The 27,773-nt window shown below is 51.0% G+C and overlaps 1 protein-coding gene across 4 annotated transcripts in view; it reads right to left on the bottom strand.

Moving 5' to 3' along the window:
* The window catches only part of NDRG4 (NDRG family member 4), a 42,590-nt gene extending 22,850 nt beyond the window's left edge, over nucleotides 1-19,740 (bottom strand). For 2 of the 4 annotated variants that reach the window (XM_028477983.2, XM_028477984.2), the window contains exons 1-2: nucleotides 18,668-18,786; nucleotides 158-252 (exon numbers count right to left, since the gene is read on the bottom strand). In XM_028477983.2, the coding sequence (XP_028333784.1) occupies nucleotides 158-252; nucleotides 18,668-18,704 (132 nt within the window). In that variant the 5' untranslated portion in view covers nucleotides 18,705-18,786. Of the gene's footprint in view, nucleotides 1-157; nucleotides 253-18,667; nucleotides 18,787-19,319; nucleotides 19,454-19,673 lie in introns of those variants that run through there. The other 2 variants (XM_028477985.2, XM_007112823.4) reach the window with 2 other exon arrangements.
* Nucleotides 19,741-27,773: the final 8,033 nt, after the last annotated feature.

Here is a 27,773-nt window from a genome sequence, read left to right as displayed (position 1 = left end):
GAGATATGGGAACATATGTATAACTGATTCACTTTGTTGCAATTATACTCCAATAAAGATGTTAAAAAAAAAAAAAAGACGAAAGGGAAAGCTGCGGTTTCCTTCTCCGTCACGAGGTGGCGCCCTCCGCCCTCAGGACCGCGAAGGGGCGACTCACCAGCTCAGCGGCGTCCTGGCCCCGGAGCAGTGGCTTCTCCTCGGGGAATCGCAGCTCCTGCAGGCCGGCCATGGTCAGGTCGTGGAGCAGAAGCCCTAGGGAGGGAAGGCGAGGACGAGGGTTGGGCCCTGCTGCGACGGGCACGCCTGGGCCCTGCTCGGACTCTCTCGTCGGGCGGAGGGGCCAGCGCAAGCCCGGGCTGGGGCAGGGGCACCGGGGACCACACCGACCCCTCCATCCCGGCCCGGTTCCCAAGCGCAGGCCCAGCGCGGCGCTTCACCCGGGCAGCAAGGCTCCGTCTGCAAGACTCGCCTGCTTGGCTCAGGGAAGGTCATTGTATTATTTGGTCTTAAAAGTTAAAACATGTTCCCTGCCACCCCCCAAAAAAAAGGAAAAAAGAAGGAAGAAGGGGGGGGTAAGGAAGAAAGAAAAGCAAGGCGACACAATACAGGATGACCCTTGAATAATTTCAAGTAAACTGCATTTATTAAGAAGCAGAGGGACAAGTGTGGGGAAGCCAAACACAGGGTCGGAAGCCCCCTGTGGTCAAAAGTGGAGAGTGGGCTCTGGGAGGACACAGAGGAAGAGAGCTGAGGGCTGTCCTGAGTGCCCAGAAGGACAGGCCTGGGTGAGGATGGCTCTGAGAGGGGAGAAGGGAGGGCCTGGCAGTGCGGCAGGCAGAGCGACATTGAAGGTGCTGGTCATGATGTACCACCAGCAGGGAGGGATGCCACAGTGACCACTCCACCCACAGCCTCCAGGCAGAGGGGCCCAGACCCTAATGGCTGCGTGTTCGTGGGAGACCCCGGGCCTCTGAACCTCAGGAGAGGAACGGGTCATATGTGCACCTGTGTGTTTGGAGGATCCAGTGGTGGGGGAAGGCAGACAGAGGGTGCCAGGACCCCACAATCTGTCTATCTAGCCTGGCACTGCCATTCCTCACTTGGATTTCAGGATGGCACAAATCATAATGCACCAAGAGAAACACTAGGCAAGGATATGAGCTGGAAATTCATAAAAGAATTACAACTGGTCAGTAAACACATGGGAAAATGTTAAAGCTCACTAGAAGTCAAAGATATTCTTTCTTTTTTTTGCCAATGGAATTGGCAACATTTGCAGTGCTGGCAAAGATGCACTAAAACTGGCACTTTTCTTATACTGCTTGTGAGTGTATAAATCGGTACATCTTTCTGGAGGGCAGTTGTACAGAATGAATTAAGATCATTTAAAAGGTTCTTACTTTTGGACTCAGCAATCTTCTCCCTGGGAGAAATTTCCTAAGGAAACTAGAGAGGGCACCTAATGATTTATCTGTAAGAATGTTCACCACGGTGCCATTTATAATCCAAAAAAAAAAAAAAACCAAAACAAGCTAAAAAAGCTAAATGTCCATAAGTAGGGCACTAGACAAACTACGGATAAATAACTTGTAAAACATTATTTAATAACACGGTAAAATGCTTGTGTTGTAATAGATTTTTTTAAAAGCAGTTATACAACATACAGTATTATCCAAATTATGAGAAATATGAATAGTTCCATAAAAAAGCCTGGGAGGCTTTTCACAAAGTTAACAGGCATTATCCCTGGGCGAAGGACTGAAAATTAGGGGCAACAGTCTGAAATCAGGAAAAAACAATATTTAAGAAAGACTGTAGATCATTACCAATTCTTTATTCTTGCAAAGCACTTCACATCTCCCAAGGTGCTTTCCTGTGCTATTAGATTTCACCCTGATGGGAAGTGCGGTGAGGAGGTAAACCAAGGCTGAGAGAGGTTCCACGGCTCGCCCAGATGGGCCCAGGCCTGGAAATGGGGTCTTTGGATTCTTAGTCTGTCCCAGTGCTCGTTCTGTAACACCACGGCGGCCTGACCTGGAAGGATGGAAGGATGGCTTCCTATCTTCCCTCTCCACCCCTCTTCCCTTCCTTCCCAATTCTATTTTTAGTCTTTCTCAAGAGTGAAGCCCTCAGACTTTCCCTTCTGCCCTGAAAGGCTGACAGTCCCACTAGCTGGTTGGTCAGAAGATGCCCCCCAGCCCTGCCCACCCCTGCTCCTCTGGCTTCTCCCTGTGGAAGCCCCAGTGACTGGGGAGTCAGCGCAGTGGCTTCCTGGGACCCAAGGGCACATGGCCTCGGGTGGAACCCATTTCTGTGGCAGGGAGGTCCTGAGACCAGGTTGTAGCTCCAGACCCTGCCTGGGCTTCCTTCCATCCTGTCAGAAGCGGGAAGCATCAGCCCTCCAGAATGCTAACAAAGACGGTGCCTTGTAATCGCATGGGGGTCCCCACCTGAGTGTAGTTTGGGTTGAGACGTGCTGGGGCTGTGCTGGGAGCCGCTGGCCACTCAGGCCTCCTGGAAGGTTAATCCAGAGCTGTGCAGCCCCCCTGGGAAAGCCTTGTCCCCAGCATAAAGAGGCCAGGCAGGGAGGCCCCTGCCCACCCAGGTACCCAGGTCCCTGCATCTTAGTGCCATGCTGGAGCTCTTGGTTCCCAGCGGCTTCTGGGGAAACCGGCTAACACAATGCAGACGGGCTGTATTTTTAGAAAGGCATCCTCTCCCCTCTCCCCCACTTTCTCTTCCACCCTTTCTGACGTGTGCACACTCATCCATCCATCCGGGTGGGGAGCTGAAAGAAGGGCCAGCCTGGAAAACTCTTCTCCCATTAGGGCCTTTTTAGCCGCCAACCCCCCTGAATACTGAATTCAATTAAATGCTTTGGCAGCACTGGGGTGTCCCCGCCCTCTCCCAGGCCTGTTATGAAACCACACTGGAGACCATCCTCCCCAAGGACGGTTCTATTAAAAGGGCTGAGAGTGGGCAGCGCAGGGACAGATGGCTGTGATGAGGGGGTGGCGGGGAAGGGGGCTGCAGAGAGAAACCTCATAATCCAGAGGACTGGGGATGTCTCAGCCTGTGGAAAACGGGGACAGCCCAGGGCCCAGCAGGTGACGTGGGGCTCGGGAACAGAGGCCGGAGGGGACACTCCCACAGGGTGGTGGCAGATGAGTTTCTTCCTAAGAACGTTATGATTTTTAAAAAAGCAGCTAGATGATGTTACAAGAAAATGAGATTCCAATCAAATCAGTATATTGTATGCCTGAAACTTATACGATGTTATATGTCAACTGTATCTCAGTAAAGCCAGAAAAAATTTTTCAAAAAAGAGCGTGAATGTGTTTGTAAATATTCTGGTATCCCTTGGCCCTGAGAAGGTTTTTAAATGTGTTATTTACTTCTCTAATCATGACAATTGCTATAAAATAAAGTTTAGAAAAATCCAAAAAAAAAAAAAAAAACAAAAAACAAAGAGAGAGTGTGAGAGTCCTATCAACAGAGCGTGAGATTCCTGTCAACCGCCCACAGGGAAGCCTGAGTCAGGTTTGTCAGGAATCAGGGAGCACAAGGCAAATGGGGTGCGAGATCCCACGGGTCTGTGAAGCAACAGTAAGGGACCTTTTCACTTTGCCTTTTTTCCCCTCTTGATCCCAGATTCTCTAAAGGCAACACAGAGTGTTAGAACCAAATGGGCCTGGGGTGAATTCCAGCCCTCAGCTTCTCAGTGCTCCGGCCTAGAGTCACTGGAATCTCTTCTGTATCACTCACTGCCTAGCTTTATTTGGGGCAGATCACTAAGAGGATTGCTTATCTGCAAAATGGGAGCGGTAGCCTTCCTCTGCCCACCTCTGAGAGCTTTGAGGTACAACAGAGACAACAGATAGAAAGAAACATGCTTTTTAAAAGGAAGATTTCTGTACCCATTTGGATGGGACAAAAATAACATAAGTGACCGGGGTCCTCCTAACCTTCCTCTGCCTACTTAAGACAACTCTGGAGTTTCTTTTTCTCTTGTCTCCTATTTAAGGAAGGGTTCATACCTGCTGGCAGGGAGGCTCCGCTGATGTTTCAATAAAGGGACGGGAAAGGGATGAGGGAGAGAAAACCCCGGGCTCTTTGGCTGGGTGACAGAAAGGAGCTCCCGAGCAGCGTGAATGTGGGTGGATTCTTTAAGAGGAACTGCATTTCTTTTCAATTACTTTTGGTTGCTGATTTGTGCGTCATTAAATGTGATCCTGTGCTGTGATTCAATTACTTTTGGTTGTTGGTTCGTGCTTCTTTAAATGTGATTCCCTGGGCCATGTGGACCCTCACACGTATTAGGGTTAAAAATATAAACAATTACTGTGATCATTCCTGAGCCTTGTCAATAAGTGCTTCAATTTAATTGATCAGAGGCAGTTACACAGCCCATGGGATAAAGCAACTGTTTAGTGGGAGCATTGCTCAGCAGTAGTGGGGGGCGTTTGGAAATACACGTGGGGATTTTGGGTTGTCTCAGCAACTGGGGGCTCCTACAGCATCTAGTACCCGAGAGCCAGAGGCGAGGAAGGTCGTGTGGGGACAGTGCTGCCCAGCCAAGCATCGCTCCCCACCCCAAAACACCCAGACCTGTCCCACCAAGAAATGCAAGAGCTGACGGTGAAGGAAGGCCAGACATCAACAGGGTAAAGTTAGCACATGCAAGCGAACCAGGCCTTGTGGGACAGGGAGAAACCAAACTGTAAAAGTGGAAGGGCTGTGGAATGGCTTTTTTTTTTTTTTTAACCACAGGAGTGAGGGGGCCTCTTGGAAGGTCATGGTCAAGGTCTTGGTCCAAGACGCCCTGTGGATGGTGCACTCCTGAAAGCCCTGGTTATAAGGTCCCATTATTATAAGAAAGGTTGCAAGCAAACGCAACAGGGAGCAGAGCCAACCCGGCTTGGCCAGCTCTGCCCTGGGGGAGGGGTCTGCGCCACAGATTAAGAACAACGTCGCTAAGGGCAGGCAGATGGCTCACGTTCAAGCCTGGGCACCTGAGGTCCTTCCACCCACACCACGCCAGCCCTGTGGCTTGAAAAGAAGCCCCAGAACTCAGGGATCCCAGAAATCAGAAACTCAACTTCCAACTGTGCTATGTAGAGGGTTTAGAGCCTCTGGGGGGCTGGCCCCTCATATCACTGTCCCTGTCCCGATCCTGGCCTCAGAGGGTTGGGACAGCACTGGGGGTATAGGGCTGGGATGGGGACTAGACCTTCCCTCAGCATCCCCGTCTCACAGGTGAGACAAAAACAGGTGCAAGTCCCCTGGCGGCTAATCCAGGAAGGGACCCCAGAGCCTGTGCTCTTAAACCCTACTCTGCAGGGATTCTGTCTCCCCAAGTACACAGCCCAACAGAAGGGTGCAGGGAACATGATCTTTTGTTCTGGCCAGCCTACATTTCCTCTCTCGTTACAGCCCCTTGATTTAGGCCCCACCTGACCACTTCTCCTGCTTTTTTCTTGATTTGGGCCTATGAATTCCTATCTCCCCACAGCCACTGCAACCCTGCCCACACACACACACACACACACACACACACACACACACACACACACACTCACTCACTCACTCCCACTGTGCTTAAGGCAGCCGTATTTGGATTCTGACGCTCAGAGCTAAGGACCCCCAGCTGACTCAGTAGGTCCATTCTACCCACAGGATGCACGTGCCTTTGTTCATGCCGTTCCTTCTGCCTGAAATACCTTTCCCTATCACATCCCTACAACAACAATAATGACAAAAACGATTTGTTAATCTTCTCTGACACTTGATATGTTTTTGTTGAATGAGATGGAGTGAAGGAATGCTTCTTCACCCAGACTGCAAAGTATTAAACGACTGATAACATTCAGCGTTGGTGAGCTTGTGGGGAAACAGCACATACTCTCATACACTGTTGGCTCGACTGCAGTGGGTTCACCTTCATCTGGAGGGCGAGTTGGTAGTTTGTAAAAATGCAAATATCTATCAACTTTGCAATTATATCTCTAGATATTTATCCTAAAGAAAACACTAAGAGGCTGTGCACAGGGATGCTCGCTGCAGCACTCTTTGGAACAGGAAAAAACAGAAAACAACCCAAACAAACGTCAGGAGAATGGTTCAATAAACCATGGCACATCTACACCCCAGAGCACCATGCAGCTATTTAAAAAATAAGGCAGCTCCACTCAAACAGATAGGGAAAGCATTCTAAAATATGCGGTTAAGAGAAAAAGGAATGCCACAGAATAATAAGTATAAATAAATAAGCCCATTTATGTAAAAAATACATGCATCGAACAGGTACATATATTTGCAAAGTAAAAAAAAAAAAAAAAGTCCTCAAATGAATCAGGGTAACTGTAATGCTCACCTCTGGAGAAGGATATGGGTTTGGAAGGGTCTAAAAGGAGACTTTATTCTACACAGCAGATATTATCAAATCTAAGATACCATCAATTATAGCTGAGAATAACATTTTATGTACCAAGAGAAAAAACACTGCCAATTAAATTAAGACATAATACTGTCCCCTACCTTTTAACTTTTTATTTTGAAATAACTACAAATTTAGAAAAATCAAAGAAAAAACAAAGCACAGAAACTCCCATATACCTTTCACTCAGCTTCCCCTAATGTCACCATGCTACAGAACCTTAATACAATTAGAGAAACCAGGAAAGAAAATACTGATACACTATGGTGAAGTAATCTGCAGACCTGAGATGAATTTCACCAGTTTTCCCAATAGTCTCCCAGTCCAGGATGCCACATTACACAGGGTTGTCATGTAGTCTCCTCCAGTCAGGGACAGTGCCTCGGTCTGTCTTTTATGATGGTGACACTTGAAAAATACTGATTAGTTAAATCTGTAGAATGTCCCTCAGTTTGCATTTGTCTGTTGTTTTCTTATGATTAGACCAAGGTTATGCATTTTGAGTAAGAATACAGCAGAAGAGATGTACCCTTGTCACTGTACCATTTTATGGGGTACATGATGTCAATCTGTTTTATTATTGGGGATGTTAAGCTTGATCACCCGATTCAGGTGGTGTCTGCCAGGTTTCTCCAGTATAAAGTTACTATTTTTCCCTTTGTAATTAATACGTATCTTGTGGGAAGATACTTTGAGACTATGCAGACATCCTGTTTCTCATCATACTTTCGCCCACTAATTTTAGCAACCATGGATGATGCTTGCCTACAGTTATTACTGTGGTATTTGCTTAACGATAATTTTCTATTTCCCTCATCTCTTCTACATTTATTAACTGGAATTCTCCTCGAAGAAAAAGAGCTGTCTTTTTTCTCCATCTACTTATTTATTCAATTACTTATTTTATTCTATGGGTTATAATCAATTTCTATTATTACTTTATTGTTCTGATTGTGCCAGATTTGGCCATTGGGAGTTCCTTCAAGCTGGCTCTTGGGTCCTTTCACCATGCGCCCATCATTTTTTTGAGTCGTTTCTAATTTTCTAGCCCTATATGATGTTCCATACTCACCTTGCATTTTTTCTGCCTCAATCACTCACACACACACACACACACATTCTATATCTATGTATCTGTATATCTATTAAAAGTCTGGAATTTATACTGATACCTCTAATTCCAATTCAATACCTCTCAGTTTATTCTAACTTCCCCCCTTTCTTTATTTGTAATTGTTTTTCTTCCACAATGAGAAACCTGGTTCTCATTATCCCCAATATTTTTATTTGTTCACTCCTAGTATACACACAGAGTAATTTCAGAACTGCTATTCACATAATGAGTTCTTACCATTCAGAACTTTGGGGACTTACTTTATTTTTTTAATATTTTATCCTTTTAGACTTAGACCCAAAATTTATTTATTTATTTATTTATTTATTTGCGGTACGCGGGCCTCTCACTGTTGCGGCCTCTCCCGTCGTGGAGCACAGGCTCCGGACGCGCAGGCTCAGCGGCCATGGCTCACGGGCCCAGGCGCTCGGCGGGATGTGGGATCTTCCCGGACCGGGGCACGAACCCGTGTCCCCTGCATCGGCAGGCGGACTCTCAACCACTGCGCCACCAGGGAAGCCCCAAAATTTTTAAAAAATATTTATTTATTTAGCTATGCTGGGTCTTAGTTACGGCACGCGGGATCTTCGTCTCTCTGTGCAGGATCTTTTAGTCGCGGCATGTGGGATCTTTTAGCTGCGGCATGCGGGGTCTTTAGTTGCGGCACGTGGGGTCTTTAGTTGCCGCATGTGGGATCTAGTTTCCTGACCAGGGATCGAACCCGGGCCCCCTGCATTGGGAGTGCGGAGTCTTAGCCACTGGACCACCAGGGAAGTCCCAGACCCAAATTTTTAAAAGCATCTATCACTCTTGTAAATTCTTTTTTTTTTTAATTGAAGTATAGTTGCTTACAACACTTGTAAATTCTTAAAAAGGAAAATACAAGTGAAATAAACTGTGTCAGGTCTTCCTAAAACGTCTTCACATTCAGGGTCCAATGCCTCCGAATCACTCCGCCTTGAAGTTGTTGCTGGCTGTGCTTTTCCATGAAGTCCCAGCTCCTCTGACATTAAGATCATCTGTGGTGCAGCATTTCCCAAGAGTGCTCCACCACTGATTCCAGGATTTCTCTCCAAGCAGCAAATTTTGGTGTACCTGTGATGGCAAGGACAGTAGTCCTGGAGCCCACCTCACCAACACAGACTGTCATTTAGAGATGTTATGAAAAAACAGGTGCATCTTAAGAGTTGCCATAACATAGCTCTTCTATAAAACTTTCTTCTGGTGAGGCACAGCACCAATGTGTGAACTGTTTCTGTACACACGTGGTTCCAGGTATTAACGCAGACATCATAAGCCTCCAATCCCCAGACCAAGGGCAAGGGCAGACAGAACTGGAATCCCAACAACACATTCCATGTGAGCAGCTTCTGTACGGAGCCAATAAAAAGTCCTACTGGGGCAGAGACTGTTAATTGTCCCCCAATACCTGTTCTCCTCTTCTTCTTTAATAATAGATTCCCAAATTTTAGACGAGCAGGTAGACAATGGGAATAAAGCCTATTTATGACCATGTGACAACAATCAGCCAGTTAGATGTAAGTGGAAGCATGTGACTTTGGGGTAGTGCTCTTATAGGGAGGAGACATGTCATTCTTCAACCTTTCCTTCCTCCTGCTGGCTGGAATATAGATGTGATGGTGGGAGCTTGACAGCCATTTTGGACCGAGGCTGGATACTAAAGGTGGCAGAGTGGCAATATAGAAGTCGCCTAGGTTCCTGAGAATCATGAAGTCATAATTCTGGATGGCCTATCTCTAGACTCTGCTTATGAAAGAGGGAAACACACTTTTATCTTGTTTAATCTATTTTTTAATTGAGGTATAGTTGATTTATAATATTGTGTTAGTTTTAGGTGTTAAGCAAAGTGATTCAGTTATATATATATATATATATATTTCAGATTCTTTTCCCATATAGGTCATTACAGAGTATTGAGTAGAATTCCCTGTGCTATACAGTAGGTCCTTGTTTATCTATCTTATATATAGTAGCATGTATCTATACTTTGTGTATCCCAAACTCCTATTTTATCCCTCCCCCCACTTTCCCCTTCGGTAACCATAAGTTTGTTTTCTATGTCTGTGAGTCTGTTTCTGTTTTGTTGTTTAATCTATTATTATCGTGGGTTTTCTGTCACATGTCATTGAAGCTAATCTAAACTTGGGACAGTTTTCTTGGAGACCCAGCCTAACATGCTAAAGGAACTCAAAGAAAAGAAAAGGAATAGGACGGGGCTTGCCTAAGGGGACACAGGGAAATTCTAGGGCTGATTCAGAGCCTGCAGCCTCCTCTCTGCAGTGAGCAGTATCCTCGCTTCAAGGAGTGCGCCAGCCCCTTCCAGCACACAGTAACTGCATCAACACAAGTAACTGTGACCCACATTCAAAAGTTAAAAAGCTCTGTTTGGCACTTTTGGCCACAAATTCTCAAGTTTCTTTAACACAGGTGCCTCAGTTCAGTGCTGTATCTTTGCCTAATTTGGCAAATGTCCCAGAAACAAAGATACGCTTGTCCTGGATCTTTGTGCAAGATTCAAAGGGGTAGGCCAAGGCAACCAGCCTCCTCCAGCTCGGAGGTCTGCAACGTGGTCTGCAGGAAAGAGAGAGCCCGAAGGAGCAGCTTTCTTACTGGGTATTTCTCTCCTGGAAAGCCCCCTTTCCCTCTGAATTGCCTCAGGTATTCGTGTTTTGAAGAACAGCACTCACCTGGCAGAGAAGCACCCACTCCAAGCAACTCCCAGGGTCTTCCTGCCTCACATAGGATGTCTGCAGAAGGGGGGCCCCTGCTCAACCCCAGGCCATTTCTTCTCATAACAGCACCTGGTTGTGGAAATGGCACCCCTGCCCCATCCTCAGTCCATGTGGTGCAGGGATGACCACACCCCCAGGGGCGGCCAAGTGCCCCGGGCCTAAGTCCTTCCTTCCTTCCTTCCTTCCTTCCTTCCTTCCTTCCTTCCTTCATTCACTCACCAGATATTGATTTAGCAGCTACTATGTGCCAGGCACTGTTCTAGGCACCAGAGATAAAAGGTTGATCATTACAGACAAAAAGTCCTACCTTTGTGGAACTTTCAGGGGAGGGGGTAGGCAAACAATCAACAAATCTAAGTAAATATACAGTGTGTCAGACATGCCAGGTGCACAAGGAAGCAATGTCACAGAAGGGGAAAGAGCATGGGGCTGGGATCTGAAACAGGGTGTAAGAGCAGGCCTCACTGAGAAGGTGACCAGAGCAAAGACGTGGAGGAGGTGAGGGAGGGGGCCTTGTGGATGCCTGGAGGAGTGCTCAGGGCAGAGGGAACAGCAAGCGCTAAGGCTGTGAGGCAGGGGTTTGCCTGGCGTGTTCAGGTGGATGTGAGGAAGCCAGCGTGGCTGGAGCGGGGGAGTTGGGGGAGACAAGGAGGAATGAGGACCAAGAGGGAAGAGCAGAGGCATCAGATCACGTTTCGTCTAAAAGGCTGTTAGAAAAACTCCGGCTTTTCCTGAGTGAGGTGCCTTGGAGGGTTTTGAGCAGTGGGATGATGTGACAGGATTTCCATGTTCTACGTGTAGAAGAGACCTAGGGGGTGAGCGTGGAAACAGGGAGACCAGTCACTGTATTAATCCGGGAGAGAGATACTGACGGCCGTTGTGGAGGTGGTGAGAAGTCCTCAGGTTCTGGGTATGTTCTGAGGGTAGCCCCAGGGGGAGCTGAGGATGGATCAGCTGTGGGGTATGAGAGAGAGAAGAGTCAAGGGTGATTTGGTTCTGTCCTGAGCCACTGGACGGAGAGAGTTGCCATTTATGAGTTCGGAAGACCTTGGTGAAAAGAGGTGGGGGGAAAGCCCAGGTGGTTGGCTTAGACCTGAGTCAGGTGGGGCTGCAAATGGCAGGTGGTTATAAGAGTCTGCACTTCAGGGGAGAGTCTAGGACTGGAGACATCACCACACAGACGATGTTTGAACGCATGAGACTAGATGAGGTCAGTTAGGCAGTGAGTGAGGACAGAGAAGCGGTCCCAGGATGAGCCCTAGAGAAAGGCGATAAGGAGAAAGCAGTAGAGAGTGTGCAGGAACAGCTGGAGAGGTCGGAGCGGGGTGCGGAAACCAAGTGGACACACTACATTTGGTTTCAGAGACAGTTCAGGGAGGGGTGTGGGTTCCAATCGGGGCAAGGCCTTTGCTGGAATATTTGAGAAGCTCTTTGCTGGGGTTATCAGGAGGATGGTCTGTGAGCCAGCAGCCATTTTGCCACCACGAGGAAGGGACTGACTTGGGGCCAAACCAACCCAAAGAATGGAACTGATAGGAGTCGGGGAGAGAGAGGGACAGAGCCTGATGGCCTTCAGCGGCCGTAGGTTCACTGTGCTGCATAGACACCCTAGTTTCCCTTCTTTGTGTCAGTCTAAGTTCAGTTTCTGTCACTTGCAACCAAGAGACCTAACACAACATCTAAGGTCTTTTCACCTGCATGGTCCAGAGGGGCCAAGCAAAGCCCAGCACCCCACCCACCTGTCTGGCAATCACACAGGGTAGCCAGGCCTGGGTGTGGGGTCAGAGGGCTCATGGGCTTGGAGGCAGGGCTTCCCTGCCACACTTGAATGGCAACACCACAGTCCACTCTGGCAGTTCAGGCCTTTTCCAACCCAGGCACTTCCATCAGGTGAATCCAAAGATGCAACGGTAAAAAGGAGCCCCAGAACATTCTGGGGCCCACGGTCCTCCTGGATGACCACTTCAGATTGCAGGGGACCTCCAGGCCACCCCTGACCACTGTCCCTCCCTGCCCTGTCCCAGTATGCTGGGTTCACAGCAAACACTTTGGAGCTGGCAGGGGCTTTGGGAGCAGCGGGCTTAGAACACTCACTTGATGGACGAGGAACAGGGGTGCGCTCAGGTGGGACAGGCCAGGATCCTCACTTGCCCAGGACTAGAGCATCTCTAGGCACACGGTGCCTGCCGTGCACTGCCCCCAACACGCGAACTGAAAAAACATCTCAGTCCTCAAAGGTATTGGTTACGGGGCTTAAGACGTATGGTCATTCTGGTTGGAGTGTACCTTTCATCTGTGGTTTGGAGTTTAAAGTACCGGAGGATTAAGGAAAGTGGAAGGGCGTGCCATGAAAGCTCTTCTGTTACGACACAGAGACCAGGTTTGTGGTAGGCGAGGCAGAAGTTCACATCCTACCAATGCTTGGGTGATGCTCTCCTGCTTACAAGACAGTGTCATGATGATCTCCCCGGCTGATCCTCAGGACTATTCTGTGGGCTCAGCCAGGCTCAGCCCAAGGTCAAACAGCCAGGGCCTGATCAGAAGCAGGTTTCCAGACCCCAAGCCTACGGCCACGGGGCCAGCCTCTACGGCGGCTGAGGCACTGGGTCGGATCTGCGTGCACCCCAGCATTGGTTTCCTGGCGCTGCTATTACAAATCACCACAACTTTGGTGGCTTCAAACAAGACATATCTATTGTCTTACACTTCTGGAGGTCAGAAGTCCAAAATCAGTGGCCCTGAGCTGAATCAAGGTATTGGCAGGACCACTCTCCCTCTGGAGGTTCTGGGGGAGAATGTGTTCTCCCGCCTTTTCCAGCTTCTAGAGCTGTGTTCCTTGCATTCCTTGACTTGTGCCCCCTTCCTCCATCTACAAGGCCAGTAGTGGGAGGAAGGGAAGCGTCTTGCTGCAGACGTCACATCACTTTCTTCTTCTGTGGTCTGTGGTTGCATCTCCCTCTGGCTCCCATAATAGGAATACATGTGGCTGCATTTAGGGCTCACCTGGATAATCCACAATAATCTCCCCATCTCCAGATCCTTAACTTAATGACAATTGCAAAGTCTCTTTTGTCATATAAAGTAACGTTCACAGGTTCTAGGAATTAGGATCTGAGTGTGTTTGGGGGCCATAATTCAGCCTAGCACGCCTATACACACGCACACGCACACCCCACGACCTTGCAGCCCCATCTGCGTTACTCACTTTGTCTGTATCCTCCTCCCTATAAACATGGAAAGCCAACTTCAATACCCATGGTGAATGACTCTTCCTCTCTCGAGTTTTCCAAGAACACACCCTCCCAACAACCCCGGAATTCAGTTCTCCTTCACAATTCCTGTAGGAATTCTGGTTTCATCAGAACCCCAGCGCTTAGCACTTTCCCCTGTACGTTTGTTAATTTTTCATTTTTAAAAACAGAACTTGAACTTCACGCAATACACATTCACTGAGAATAGTCAGAAAAGCAAAAGAGCAAAAAGAAATAAAAAATCACATACAATCCTAGTAACCAGAGGAAACCACTGTTAACATTTTTGCTTATCTCCTTTCATTTTCAGTGCTAATAATCTATACACTGAAAAAAAGGTTTTTGGTTTTTTGTTTCTTTTTTAACTGAAACATATTTTGGACTCTGGAGCCAGATAACCTGGTGCAAATTTCAGCCAGTGACTTGCCATCTGTGTGACCTTAAGCAAGTTACTTAACCTGTGCTTCAGTTTCCTCATCTGTTAAAAGGAGGAAATAATGGCACATCCCTCATAGGGTTGTTATGACGATGAGTTAACATATTGAAAGTGCTTAGGACTGTGCCTGGCACATGACAAATGCCATGTAAGTGTGAGCTGTCATCACGTTATTACATGTACATAAGGAGACATCTGTTCAGGTGGGTAAATAACTTTTGGTAGCATAATTCACAGCTGACTGGGGTTCCCTGGTTTGAATGCACTCCTGTTTATTTAACCTCCCCTACTGTTGGGCATTTAGGTTGTTTCCAGTTTTTTTCTTCTCTTCTATAAACAACTATGGGATAACATCCTTGAACAAACACCTCCGAACACATCTTTATTTTTTCCTAAAAATTCAACTGCTGAGTCACAGATCATACATATTTTTCAGCTTTTGATACATCATTGCCAACTTGCCCTTCATAAAAGTTGCACCAGCGGAACGGCTTGCCCATCTCCCCACACCCCGCTAAGGAACTGCTCCCCCTTCTCTCCTCTTCCTGCAGGCCACGTGTCCCCTCGCACCTATCTCTCGCAGTGCCCCAGAGAAGCAGCGAGGTTTACTAAAAGGGATGAACTGGAAATGAGGATTCAGGGTCCTATTTTCAGCCTCCTGGGGTAAATCAATGCCTCCGTTTTCCCCAAATATAAATATATGGGTCAACACACCTGCCAACAATCAAGCACTATTTAAATACACATTCCATGCATTAAAATGATACCAAAATTCCAGACTGAATTGGCAAAAGGCTTGCTTTCTAATCATACATCAAGTATATTTTTAAAAATTTCCAACGTCTAATACTGAGGCTCCCAAGGGACTATTTCAGAGCCCTCAATCTGCCATTTTAGAGCTCTGACTCTGAACCATCTTGGAGACAGACCGTTGGGGTATAAATGCACAAAAACCATCACCTTTCTACTTGCAAATAGACGAATGTCCCACTTTTCCCCATCTCACTAAGAAATTTAAAAAGGCACCGAGCGTCCGCCCTCTGGGGACAACAGGGAGCTTGTGTGTGGGCAGGACAGAGTCCTGGGCTCCTTCTTACCATGCTAACGAGGAAGGGCCTTTATTCCCATTTTACTGATAAGGAGACTGAGGCTCAGAGAAATTAAGAATTTGCTCGGGAGCTGACAAGTGGAGAGGAAACCCTGAAATTCACATACTCTGATTCCCAAATCTCTGCCCTCCCTACACCAGAAAACTCTGTAAAGGCATCTGGAATTCTAAGTGCTGGCTGCCTAAGCATCGCTCACCTGTGAAGGAACGGCCCCTTCTTCCCTCTGGAACAAAAAGACATGTTCGGGCTGCGGGTGAAAACTCATGGGCATCCTTCCAGCCCCGTAAGTGAGGGGTACCTGGCTTTGCCCACCTGGTGTCAGGGCTGTGGATGTCCGGCCAGCAGGGCCCAACCCCAGATGTCGTGCCTCACCTTGTCCCAGGTGACGGGAACCTGAGGCCAAAGCCGGGTCCCCCAGAGGCACATCTCAGGGAGGCCTGGATTGTGTGGAGAACCCAGAGGACGAACTGGAACTTCCCTGAGGAAGGGAATCCAATAACTGGAGCACAGGGTTAAGGGGAGGAGACTCCAGGACACAGAGAAGGCAGCTCGGGGACAACAGCCCTACACCTGCCATTTGCTGCCTGCCTGCCAGATGCTGCTCTCAACGTTTTACATACATACAGTCTCACACCTGTATGGGAGGTACCACAACGAACCTATTTCACAGATGAGGAAAGTGAAATGTAGAGCAGCTATGAGACTGGCCCAGAGCCAGGCAATTAGAAACGCATGGGCGGACTTCCCTGGTGGTCCAGTGGTTAAGACTCCATGCTTCCAGTGCACAGGGTGTGGGTCAGGGAGCTAAAATCCCACATGCTGTGTGAAGAAGGAAGGAAGGCAGGCGGGAAAGCGAACATGAAAAATTAAAAAAAAAAAAAAGAAAAAGAAATGCATGGGATGGCTCAGGGCTCAGGACTCAGGTTTGAAACCCAGCTCCACCTCTTCTCAGCCGCAGGACGTGAGGCAGAGACTGACCTCACTGGTAAATGATCATGATGATAAAACGGGAGAATGTGAAAACTATAAACAGCTAAATAAACATGAGTTTAACAAAAGGTTCAGTGAAATAATTTCCTAATGCTGGCGTGGGGCAGGGAGTTGGAGACCTCTAAGAAATCATCCTGGAGACACACACTGCTGAGCCTGGACTCAGTCAACAACTACTGAGCACTTGCTGTATGCCACCACAATAAACCAGCCACCACCTCGTGACCTGCTCATCATCCAACAGAGGAGATGGGTCAAAATCTCACAGATGCACGTGACACGGATAAAGTGGGTGGAGATAGATCCAAACTTCCTCGTGGCCAACGAGCCAGCGCAGCTGGACTCCTCCATCACAGGGACAGCCAAGACCAAGGAACCTGAGGGGAGATGAAGCCCACGAGGTGCCCACCAGGGCCAGGCCCCATCCGGGTGTGTCGCCTGTACTATCTCAGTGAGCCTCACGCCAGCTCTCAGAGGGAGGGGTCAACATTTCCATCTCTAAGATGAGAAAACTGAAGTCAGGGAGGTTAAGCAACTTATCTGAAATCACACGGGGCTGGGATTTGAACCCAGATCAGTGGGATGAGGAGGAGGATGGGAGGGGGCTGGAGAAAGAGGGAAGGCTGGGAAATCCACTGTGACGCGGCTGGGAGGGAGGCCCTGTCTCCCAGGGCCTGGTGACAGGTGCAATGGGAGTCCAAGACTGATGATAGTGACCGAGGGAGTCCTGTTCCAGCCTGGCCAGGGGTCTAGAGAGCCTGCGAGAACCGGGCAAGTCTGTCTGATGAGGGAGGAGGGGCCCTGACCCATGTACCCAGAAGACGAGGGTACACTGTATTGGGACCCCAAAGCCTGGACCCCCGTTGCAGCCCTCACGCATGTCTCCCATGAACACTCCTCCTCCAGGCCCTTCTGGGGCTGGGAGAGGAGAAGGGGAAGGATCTAGGAGTTCTGTCCTGCATGCAGGGCTCTAAAAACCCACGGGGTGGTGAAAACTTTCCCGCGGGGGGCGATTAACAAGTTCAGCCGCTGTTGTAGTTCCCTTTGAAGTCAGGAGGACTGGCCTGCCTCAGGTGAGCTCTACAAGGCAAGCTGGCAAGGGATTGGGGGTGGGGGGTGCCAGCCGCACGGCTAACTGGGCTCAGATCTCACGCTTCTGAGCACCTGGCCAGTGTTTCCAGCGCTCCAGGAACAGCGCCCACCTTCTCTTCCCCCTGAGCTTGGCCTGAGCCAAGGAGTGGCCACTGTCACTTGAACACGTACTCACAGCCCGAAACTTCACCCGACCCCCAGCCCACCCCAGCCCACCCCCTCCAGGCCCTCCAGCCTCCGCTTCACGTCACGTCACTCCCAGTGCAAGCCTCTCTCACATCCCAGGGCCTCTGTGTATGCTGGTCCGTCCATCCTTCAGCCTGTAATGCCACCTCCCACTCGGTTAACAGAAATTCTGTCTTTTAGGGTCCAGTTCAAATGCTGCCACGTGCTCAAATCTATCTGCTCTCCTCCTGCACCCCCCACCCCCGGTCAGACTCCAACCTGTTTCCTGAGTGTGTCCTTACACTGCTGCCCCCTTCCCTTTCTTGTAACAGGGCTCCTGTGCTGTTCCCTTGCACTAGATGGTGAGGTCCTCCAAGTCAGGGATCAAACCTCCCAGGTGCCAGGGGACGGTTTCTGGAATCCATGTGTCCATCCAGTACACACTGATTGAGCACCTCTACAGCCCAGGACCTGGTGGCATCTGGACTTCCCAACTGTTTCCCTTTCTTAGCCCCCATTCTCCTGTCTAGGTCTCTCCACACCTCTCCCTTGGGGAGACCACAGAAGCCACCTGTACTGTTTGCCCTTCACGCCTGGGAGAGTGTCTCCACCCTTCAGACCCCTGGCCCCTGGCCCGCCTGCTCTTCTGGGCAGACCCAGTGTCCTCTGTTATCTCCAGCCACAGCACCCAGGATATGGTTTCCAGTGGGGTGTCTGGCCATTTCTTCACAGGGGCCCCAAAGCTGAAGTTCCCCAGTCACCAGGGCCCAATCTGGCTTCCCACTTTCCTGGCCACTTGGCCTCTACTCCGAGCACGTAACTTCTCCTCCCAGGGAGAGGTGCTCAGACTGTCACAGGGAGAACAGGAACTCAGAGGCCCACAGCAGAGGTCCTGTTGGGAGCCCAGGAAGCTCCTTTCTTGGGGGGACTGAGTGACATTGATTGAAGGGCAGGGGCTCTAAGCTCTCTTTCCCTTTTGGGGGACCTGCCTAGAGCTTGACTAGTCGGAGACTCCAGGGGGCCAGTCCTCGAACGCGCGCCCCTGCGGCAAGCGCTCTACGCACCCGAACGCCCGGGCCCCTCAGAGAGCAAAGCCGAGCAGAGCAGGGCACCGCCCCAAGTCCTCTCCCGGGGCCGGGCTCCGCACAGGAACCCGCAGCGCACAAGCTAGGACTTAGCTGGTATCTGCACCCCCTCCTCCTGCTCGAACCCGAGCCACCCCAAACCCGCGGCCACCACCACCAAGCCCCGCTCCAACTCGGAAAGTAGCGGGCAGCGAGGGCCGCGCGGAGGGGCGGCGGCGGGGAAAGGCCGGCGGTACCTGTCAGCAGCTCGATCTTGTGTCCCAACACCTTCATGTCTGCGTCCCGCGCTGCCCGGCTCGGGGCTGAGGCGTCGGGGGAGTGCGCTCAGCCGAGCAGGGGAGAGGAGCGCGGAAGGCGAGGAGGGAAACAGCAGGAGAGCGAGAAGCGAAGCAGGAAGAGCAGCCGGGAGAGCTCTCGCCGCCCCCCCCACGCCGCGCTCCCCCCTCCAAACAGGTTTAAAAAAATCCACCAATTACACGACCGCGCACCCCTCAAAGGCGCCCGCCGCCACCTGGTCCGGGTGAACTCCGGGAGGCTGAGAGAGCGCGCGGAGTGGGTGCGGGTGACACTCTGGGAGGCGGCGGGAGTGGGCCCCTGTGCCCGCCGCCCGAACAAAGAGGCCCAGCCGCCCCCGATGTCGCGATCAGGGAGGCGCGGGCGGCCGCGGGGCCGTGGCCCTGGGGGTCCGCGCCTCTGGCCGGGAAGGCGAGGAGGAAGACCCCAGGCGGGGCGGAGTGGGCTGGGGGTGGGGGTGCAGCCCTCGTAGGCGAAGTGTGGCCCGGCGACAAGGCGGCCCGCTCGCGGGGGCTGCGCCGGGGCGGGGGACCGGCCGCGGCCGCAGTGGCCGGGAAATGGGGGGAGATGGGTCTCGGGGCGCCGCCGACTCACCTAGGGTGAGGCGAGAAAGACAGACGCGCAGGCGGGGAGCCGGGCCTCTGCGCTGCTGCAGCCAACGCGCGGGTGCAGGTGCCGGCAGCGCCCGGCCCCTCTGCAGAGCCGCCGCCGCTGGGGGCGGGGGCCGGGCCGGGGGTGGTGCGCCGCGGGGGGCGTGCCCACGTGGGCGCGGGGAGCGTGGGCGCTCGCCCAGGTGCTGGGCCCGGCCTGGGGGCTGGACCCGGGAGGCGGTTCTGCGCGCTCGGCTTCCGCCTCCCGCTGCGGCTGGAGCGCCCAGTGGGCGGCCGAGCTAGACTCCCGGACACCCGAACCTAGAGGAGACCCCGGGTCGATCGGCCTGCTCCTCACCTCCTGCAGGCGCCCGGAAGAAGGGTTCCCCGCTGCTCGGAGTGCGCCGGGGGCGATGGGAGGCCCCGCCCGCGCCGCCAGTCCCCTGGTAGCCGCGTGGTGTCGGGCTCCCGCGGGAGGGAGCGGTCTCTGCCCCAGTCTTTGTTTAGATTCCCCAGGATCCCGGAGGAGACAGCACCCCTCCCCCGCCCCTGTCGCCGGCTGGGAGCCGCTGGGGAAAAGCCCTGGGGGGTCGGGAAGAGCCAGGCGCTGAGGGGGATTTGGGTCATCGTCCCCCGTTTTCAGAGCCCTAGGGTTTCCTTGGGGAACTCATGCGGGAGTGACTCCAGGCAGAGGTGTTCTGGGCCCTCGCCCCGCCCCCCCCCCCCCAACGTGGCGAGGTCCCTGCTCTCCTCCATTCACCCTCCATTATCTGAGCCAGCAGGAAAGGGAACTGGGCACCCCTTTGGTGCTCAGGCTCACTCTGGTCAGGCCCAGTGATGTTGCTCTCACCTGTTACCCCAAAAGAGGGAACACCAAAGTCCCTGGATGGAGTCCTACTGTAGGGAGAATGGAAATGTGATGACCTGAAAAAATTTACTTGGGCAAGACAGCTCAAGAGGAGGGCTCCTGGAGACGGGGCTTCTATTCAGGCTCTGCCACTGACCTTGGGCGGGGCTCTGCCGCTCCCGATTCCGGCCTTTCCGGTGCAGAGTGACTGTGTTGGACCAGGTCCTCTGGGAGGTCCGGGATGGTGCGGGCTGAGACGTCAAGAGGATCCTTCAGTGTGTCTCCCCCTTCACTGGACCTTTAACTGTGCTGGTTTGTAATGAGGTCCCAGCTTTCCCTCAGCTCCAGGCTTCCGTGGAAGCTACTATGACTCTGAATTAACCGACTCTGCAATGTTTAGGAAGCTGGTAAGATTTGGTGGCCCCACATGGGGGGCACATTCCTGCTTGGGGTGCAGTATATAAACTGCACAGAAGGCAGCAAGCTTGGGTTCTCCTCACAACTCTGGGGCTCACCTTGGGGAAATTCTTGCCTCTCAGTTTCCTCCTTTGTAAAGGGATGATGAGGGGAGGTGGTGATAGAGTAAACCTCTGCATCCAAAACATCCAGGAAACTGGTTCTATATATACAAGTCTGGAACCGGTCCTTAAGAGCACAGGCTGGTTCTATAATTTCCTGGCTGTGTGACTTATTCTCTCTGAGGCTTCATGTTATACTCTGTAAAATTGGGATAATGCTGACCTCAGAGGGCTCCTAAGAATTAAATGATGGCATAAAATGCTTAGCATAGTGCCAGACACATGGTTGAAGTGCTCAATAAACAGTCCTTGTGATTACTGATGATAAAACTGTTATTATTGCATTACAGATTCTTTCAGGCTTTTCTGAATTCTACCCTTTCCAATAATTTCAGGCCTGGTTATTGAATAAAACTAACTGTTGATGTTCTAGTAACATAATTCATGAGGCCTAGCCTGTTCTGAATTCCTTGGAGGAATACAGGCAGGCTCCAGGAGGATGTAAAAGGCTGCCTAATGAGAGCTTTGACACTGTGACACATCTGCACACAGACAGATCTGTGTGGAATGCTGTCTGCCATAGACTTGAACTAATGTAGACAAATGCTGTGAAAGTTGTTGCCCTCTCTGGACTGCCCTTTTCCCATTTGTAAAGCAGGGAGGAGACTGGCCTGTACCTCAGCTAGAGACGAGACCCAGCCTGTCTGAACATCTCTTTGGGCCTTCATTTCCCCATCCGGAAACTCAGGCTACCGAATCAGTCTGGGTGACTGCAGGAAATAGAAACCTACTCTGTCTGATTTAAGCAAAACAGGGCTTTGTTAAAAGGATGGTGGGCAGCCCTCGGGATCTCAGGAGCCAGGCCCAACCCTGTAGCATTGGTCTGGTGTCAAAACCACTGCTGCGGGCTTCCCTGGTGGCGCAGTGGTTGAGAGTCCGCCTGCCAATGCAGGGGACACAGGTTCGAGCCCTGGTCCGGGAGGATCCCACATGCCGCGGAGCGACTAGGCCCGTGAGCCACAACTACTGAGCCTGCGCGTCTGGAGCCTGTGCCCCGCAACAAGAGAGGCCACGACGGTGAGAGGCCCCGCACACCGCGATGAAGAGTGGCCCCCGCTTGCTGCAGCTAGAGAAAGCCCTCGCACAGAAACGAAGACCCAACACAGCAAGCAAGCAAGCAAGCAAGCGAGCAATAAATAAATAAATATATATATAAACCACTGCTGCCATCCCCGGGAACAGATGCTGCAGCCAGCACTGCCCCTGGGCAGGGACACGGGGTGCTGGCATCAGGACCATGGCCGCCTCTGAAGCCAGAGGGGCTGCTGCTGCCACTGCCACACTGTCACCAGAATGGACTTGGTGTGGTCTCGGCTTGTTCGTGTCACCAGTTTCTAATTCACAGTCAGGAATGTGATGTCTGATTGGAGATGCCTGTAAAAGGTACAAGGGAGGCTGGGAAAAATGTGTTTTCAGTTCCTCTAATAGGAGGTGGACTCTGCCTCATAGGAAGGGCATGTCAGATGCTGGTGGCCAAAAGAGTGGCCAGTGCCCACTTCAGATAATAATGGACTTGTTGTGAAACTGCTGTGAGATGACACACATGGGCACTTAACTCGGAGCCTGGCATGGAGGGCACACACCGTCCCGGGTCACTGAGGGTCATATCACACTGCAAGTCTACAGGGTCAAGTGGTGATGCTCCTACATCCTTTACTCTGATTTTTCAGCAGGTGAAAGACAAAAGGACCTTGAGAACAGTGTGGCTCGCTGCCCTTCCAGATGCAGAGGCAGCTCCGGTCCCTTTGCCAGGAGGGCAGGTGACTGGGTTTTTCCACTGTGGTGATGAATTGGGCTGAGTCACCGTTCCTCTCCAGTCCCCTTGTGACCATGACTGGGAGCAAGTGAAAAGAAGCAGGTGGGGGTCACGGGTGCAGGGGAGCCTGGGGCCATCGAAGCCCCCTCTGTTAGCAGGGGGAGGATGAGCAGGAACTGTCCCCCCGTCCCCACTAACACTCCCCACTCACTAATGATGAGTAAGATGGCCTCAGGAAGAGAAGAGAGGATCCTTTCTCTTCTTTTATAGGCTTGGTTGAGTGCCTCTTTGGTGCCAAGCTCTGTGCTGAGTGCACTGGAGAACCAGAGCAGACCGGGCACTGACCTTGCCTTTCAGGTTTGTGCACCAATGGAGGAAACCACCTCAGAGTGCCATAATCTGGGTACTGGGCGGGCTCTGCTAACATGTGCAATTGAGGTTACCGTGCAGTACAGGGGGTTCTGGAGGGGTCAGCAAGGGCTCCTTGGAGGTAGAGGCATGTGAGCCTGCAGAGAGGTGGAAGGTGAGCAGATGGAGACAGAAGAGAGGGTGTTTGGGGGAGAGCATCCATCCATCCATCCATCCTGCAGTGGGTCAGCTAGGCCCCATGCTAAGCTCAGGGAGGCATAGAGCTGAGCATGTTGCAGCCCTGCCCTCTGACAGGAGCTCCTGCATTTAGGTGGAGAAGGCTGGGTGTGCGTGAGCAGATGGTGAGGAAGCTGGAATGAGCAAGTAGGCAGCGGTGAGTGCCTGGTCTCAGGCTGCCTCTGGAATCTCGCCAGCCACCAGATTATCTGCTCCCTGCTCCTGGGCCACCCTGGACCACTCAGTGGCTATGTTGCCACCCCCTTTCTCCCATAACATGTTAAGACCCTCCCCCTTCAGTGCCTGCCCTTTGCTCTCCAGGGAACTCCAGACACCCCACTCTGTCCTCCCTGATCTAAGAGGACAGCAGAACCCCCTCCAGTTCCCTTTGAGAATGCCCTTCCACCTCCCCTGGAAGCTTTACCAGACACATGGAGCCCCAGTATGTGCTGAGTCCAGGCAAGGGGTAGGTCTGATAATATATTTTTAAAATTCCAATAGTCATATATGCTCAATGCAGAGGAAAAAATTAAAATCACTCATAATGCCATTGCCTAAAGATAACCAGTGTTAACATGTTAACATTGGGGCAGAGGGGAGGGATATGTCCTTCAGCACTTTGTGTGTGTGTGTGTGTGTGTGTGTGTGTGTGTGTGTGTGTGTGTGTGTCCCCAAGGAATCATATTGCACATATTTTTGCCACTCAATCTTTTTTCACTTGCCAGTATATCATGAACATTTACCCTGATAAAAACTATTCTTCCACAGTGTAATGATAATAGCTGCACTGTATTGTGTGGATGCTTCATTATTTTCTTAGCCCATCCCATAGTGTTGGGCATTTAGGATGTTTCCAATTTTGCATTGTTGGAAACAGTGTTGCTAGCAATTTACCCCAAGATGCTGCCTTGCCCACATCTCTTGGATGACCTCCTAAGGCCACTCTGCAGCCTCCCTTTGCCTGGGTGCTTGGTCTCTGACCTCCACCAAGGCCAGCCCATCCATCCTTGAAAGGAGACCTGTGTGTGGTCTCCCGATTGGCTTTGCATCTACGCAGGTTCTTGGGGGAATCTTGGGGAAGGAGTGGAGTGGTTGCTGCCCCACCTTCCCAATTGTGCTAATTTCACTTTAAAGCCTGAGTTGTTTTGATCTTGTATGTGTAAGGTGTTACCACTGGAGGAAACTTAGTTAAGGGTACACAGGACCTCTCTCTATTATTTTGCAACTTCCTGTAAATCTATAATTATTTCAAATAAAAAGCTAAAAACACAAACACACCCAAGGCAGTCCTGGAGGGAACTATTTGGCCCCAGATTCAGGAACGAATGTTTTTAAGTCCACACTTTGTCACAAGGTCCAGAGCTAAGAGTTCCCTGTCTCAGTTTCCCCTGAAGGACAGGAAATGTTCCAGGGAAAGACAGCTCTCCTGGCGGGTGCTGGGTGGCCCTCCAGGCTTTCCTTGATCCTAACTCTGCTGCTGGCCCCAGGCGTGAGCCTGAGGGGCCTGATCAACCCCATTTTCAGTGGGAAGGGAGAACCAAGAAGTCAGGAAGGAGTCACAGCTTTCCCTGGGCCCCAGGGAGCTCCTTACGTAGACATGAATTTGCAGAAAGCAGACGAAAAGCTAAGATTTGCTCTTTGGAGGAGAGCTAAGCCATTCTCCTTCCAAAGAGGACACACATGTCTGGAGAAGCCTGAAGTTCTGGAGAGAATGGCCCCCTTTCTACAGGGTGATTGTCCCAGCCCCACCCCAGGCTTGAGCTAAAGCCATGCCCAGAGTTGGGGTGCCATGCCCCAGACCTAGGGTGGACCATATGGTAGTCTGCCCTGGGCACGCCTCCCTCTCAGGGGGCCGCAGTGTCCTCAGCACCACAATGACAGGATTGGTTTGAATCAGAGGTTCCAACCAAGTTTCCAGATAATAGAAACTGAGGAACTGACATAGCATGCTGTGTTAAGGGTCCCCAGGACCACCCTCAAGCTTGATGATTTACTAGAAGGACTCATAAAACTCAGAAAAGCTATTTCCTTCATGGTTACCATTTACTGCAGCGAAAGGACACGGATCAAATCAGTAAAGAGAAAGGGTGCACGAGTGGAGTCCAGGAGACACCAGGCGCAAGCTTCCAGTGCCCCTCCCAGTGGAGTCGCACAGGGGCACAGTCAATGCTGCCAGCACTGATGTGTGATAACACGAGCAGAGCACCAACCGGGGACGCTCGCCTGAGCCTTGGAGTGCAGGGTTTTTACTGAGAGTCGGTCACATAGGCATGCAGCACCTGCGCAACTGACCTAAGCTACTCAGTCTCCAGGCCCCCAGAAGTCAAACTGACACAGTGTGGCCCAGGGCCTCGGGCCTCCAAACACAGGCTTTCCCCAGACGTCACGCTGTGAGTGTTAACTATCTGGTCAGACCCATACAGTGTGGCCCGAGGCCTCAAACACACACAAACACTCCCGTCAGGCAGCAGGAGCACCAAGGACTAGTCCTTTCTTTGGAAAGTCCAGGATTCAAGCAATCCAAGCCTGCTGAGCGAACCCCTTGCTGCACAGATACCAATCATTTATTTTGCCACAAGCACACGCAAACTGTCATCTATTATCACCATGATTTCACACAAGAAAGGAAGTTTAACTCCAAGAAGGTAGTCCGGACATCATGATGTGATAGGGGTTAGCACTCCCCAAGAGAAAACAGGTGGCCCTACATTGTTAGCTTTGAAGATGAGGGAAGGGGCCAGGAGCCACCAGTGTACACCAGGACTCTGATATATATGCTTTTCTTGTTTGTCCACACAGCTTTGTCCCCAGTCAAGGAACAGATAGGCTGAGATGCTCCCTCTGGCTCCTGTGTTAGCTCTGGGTCTGGGTGTCCCCGCTCTTGGGTAGGACCAGGCTTTGCTGAGGGTGGGAGGGCTCAGTCTGGGACCCTCCTTAAGCGTCCAAGCCAGTTTGTCCTTTCCTTTCTTGCGCCTTGCTGCTGTTGCAGCTTATCCTGGGAAAGAGACGAGCCTGTTCTTTTTAACAAATGCCCTGACCCCTGCCCTTGCCCTTACCCCAGGCTCCAGGCACCCCTAGTTCAAACTCTAGGGTAGACCAGATGTTCTTCTAAGGTCCCACTTCATCCTGTTTCCTCACGGTCCAGCCTCCATGCATGGAGCTGAGCCACCAAAGGCCTGGGCTGTTGGCCTGAGCCGGCCTTGAGATGGGGAGTCAGAACAGCCTTGGGTTTCACCATCTACTACCTGGGTGACCTTGGGTAAGTTTCACACACTTGTAGAATTTCCTCCTCTCTCCAACAGGTCTAATTATATAGATGTGAGGAATTAGTGAGTTGCTAACTGAAGAACCCTCAGCTCAGGGCCCAGCAGCACCTAGTTGGGGCCCATTGATGAGTGGCTGTTAGGACAGTGAATTTTGTGGTTCCAGGTACAAGGTGTGGGGGCAGGTGGGATCCTCGTGATGAGTACAGTGGGTGCAGTACTGCCTTGGAGCTGGGTGTTTGGAAGCCAGGAGGTCCTTCTGGCCTCTGGACTTTGGGAGTGGGAGCACAACTCATGTATGCAGCAGGAAGAGAGCTGGTGGGCTATTGGGGTATCATGAGGATCGAGAGGCCTGTTCACCACAGGGCCTTTGCACATGCATTCTTTCTGCCCAGGGAGCCCTTCCTTCCACTTCCTACACTTCCCTGGGCTAATCCTGCTCATCCCTGGGGGTGTCAATTTAGACTTCACCTGACTCCCTGATTCCCTGACTGCCTTCCTCTGTGCTTCCATCATACCACATTCTCAATAATAATAATAATAATAATAATAATAACAGTCTACCATTTAAGAAACCCTTACTATATGCCAGGCATAGTGCTAAGAGCATTACCTACATACGTTATCTCATTTGAATCTCCCAACATTTGGAGAGAGAGCTATAGTTATATTTTTCTGATTTTACAGATGAAGAAACAGGTTCAGAGAAGTGAAGTAACTGGCTCAACTGTACAGTGGTTGTCTGTGTGCCGGTCCATCTCCGCCCTGGACTATGAGCTTCCTGAGAGCAGGGATTGTGTCTTGTTGGCTGTTAAGTCTCAGCATCCAGCACTGGGCCTGGTACTTAGGATGAGCTCAGTAGGTAGGAGCCCTCCACCGATATCTGTTGAATAAATGAGTGAGTGAGTGAATGATTGCAAAGTACCAATGCAGCACTTGGCTCACCATGAATGATTTGTGGTCAGCAGAATAATGCCTCCCCTCAAATACGTCGGTGTCCTCATCCCTGGAACCCGTGAATATGTTACATTACTTGGCAGACGGGAATGAAGGTTGCAGATGAAGTGAAGTTGCTTATCAGCTGACTCGAAAGTAGGGAGATGATCCTGGATTATCTGGGTGGGCCCGATGTAATCACATGGATCCTTAAAAGCGGGAGAGGGAGGCAGGAGACAACCAGAGAGACGGCAGCATGAGGGCTTGGCTTGATGGCATTGCTAGCTTTGAAGATGGAGGAAATGGCCATATGCCAGGGAAAGCAGATGGTCTCTAGAAGCTGGAAAAAGCAAGGAAATGGATTCTTCTCTAGAACCTCCAAAAGGAATGCAGCCCTGCCAACATCCTGATTTTAGCCCAGGGAGACCCATTCCAGACTTTGGGCCTCCAGATCTATAAGAAAATTTATTTGTATTGTTTTAAGCCACTAATG

The sequence above is a fragment of the Physeter macrocephalus genome, chromosome 17, assembly GCF_002837175.3.
Source record: "Physeter macrocephalus isolate SW-GA chromosome 17, ASM283717v5, whole genome shotgun sequence".
In the NCBI taxonomy this organism is placed as follows: Eukaryota; Metazoa; Chordata; class Mammalia; order Artiodactyla; family Physeteridae; genus Physeter; species Physeter macrocephalus.
The sequence above is the reverse complement of the archived record's forward strand: the minus strand, read 5'-3'. Positions and strand labels throughout refer to the sequence as shown.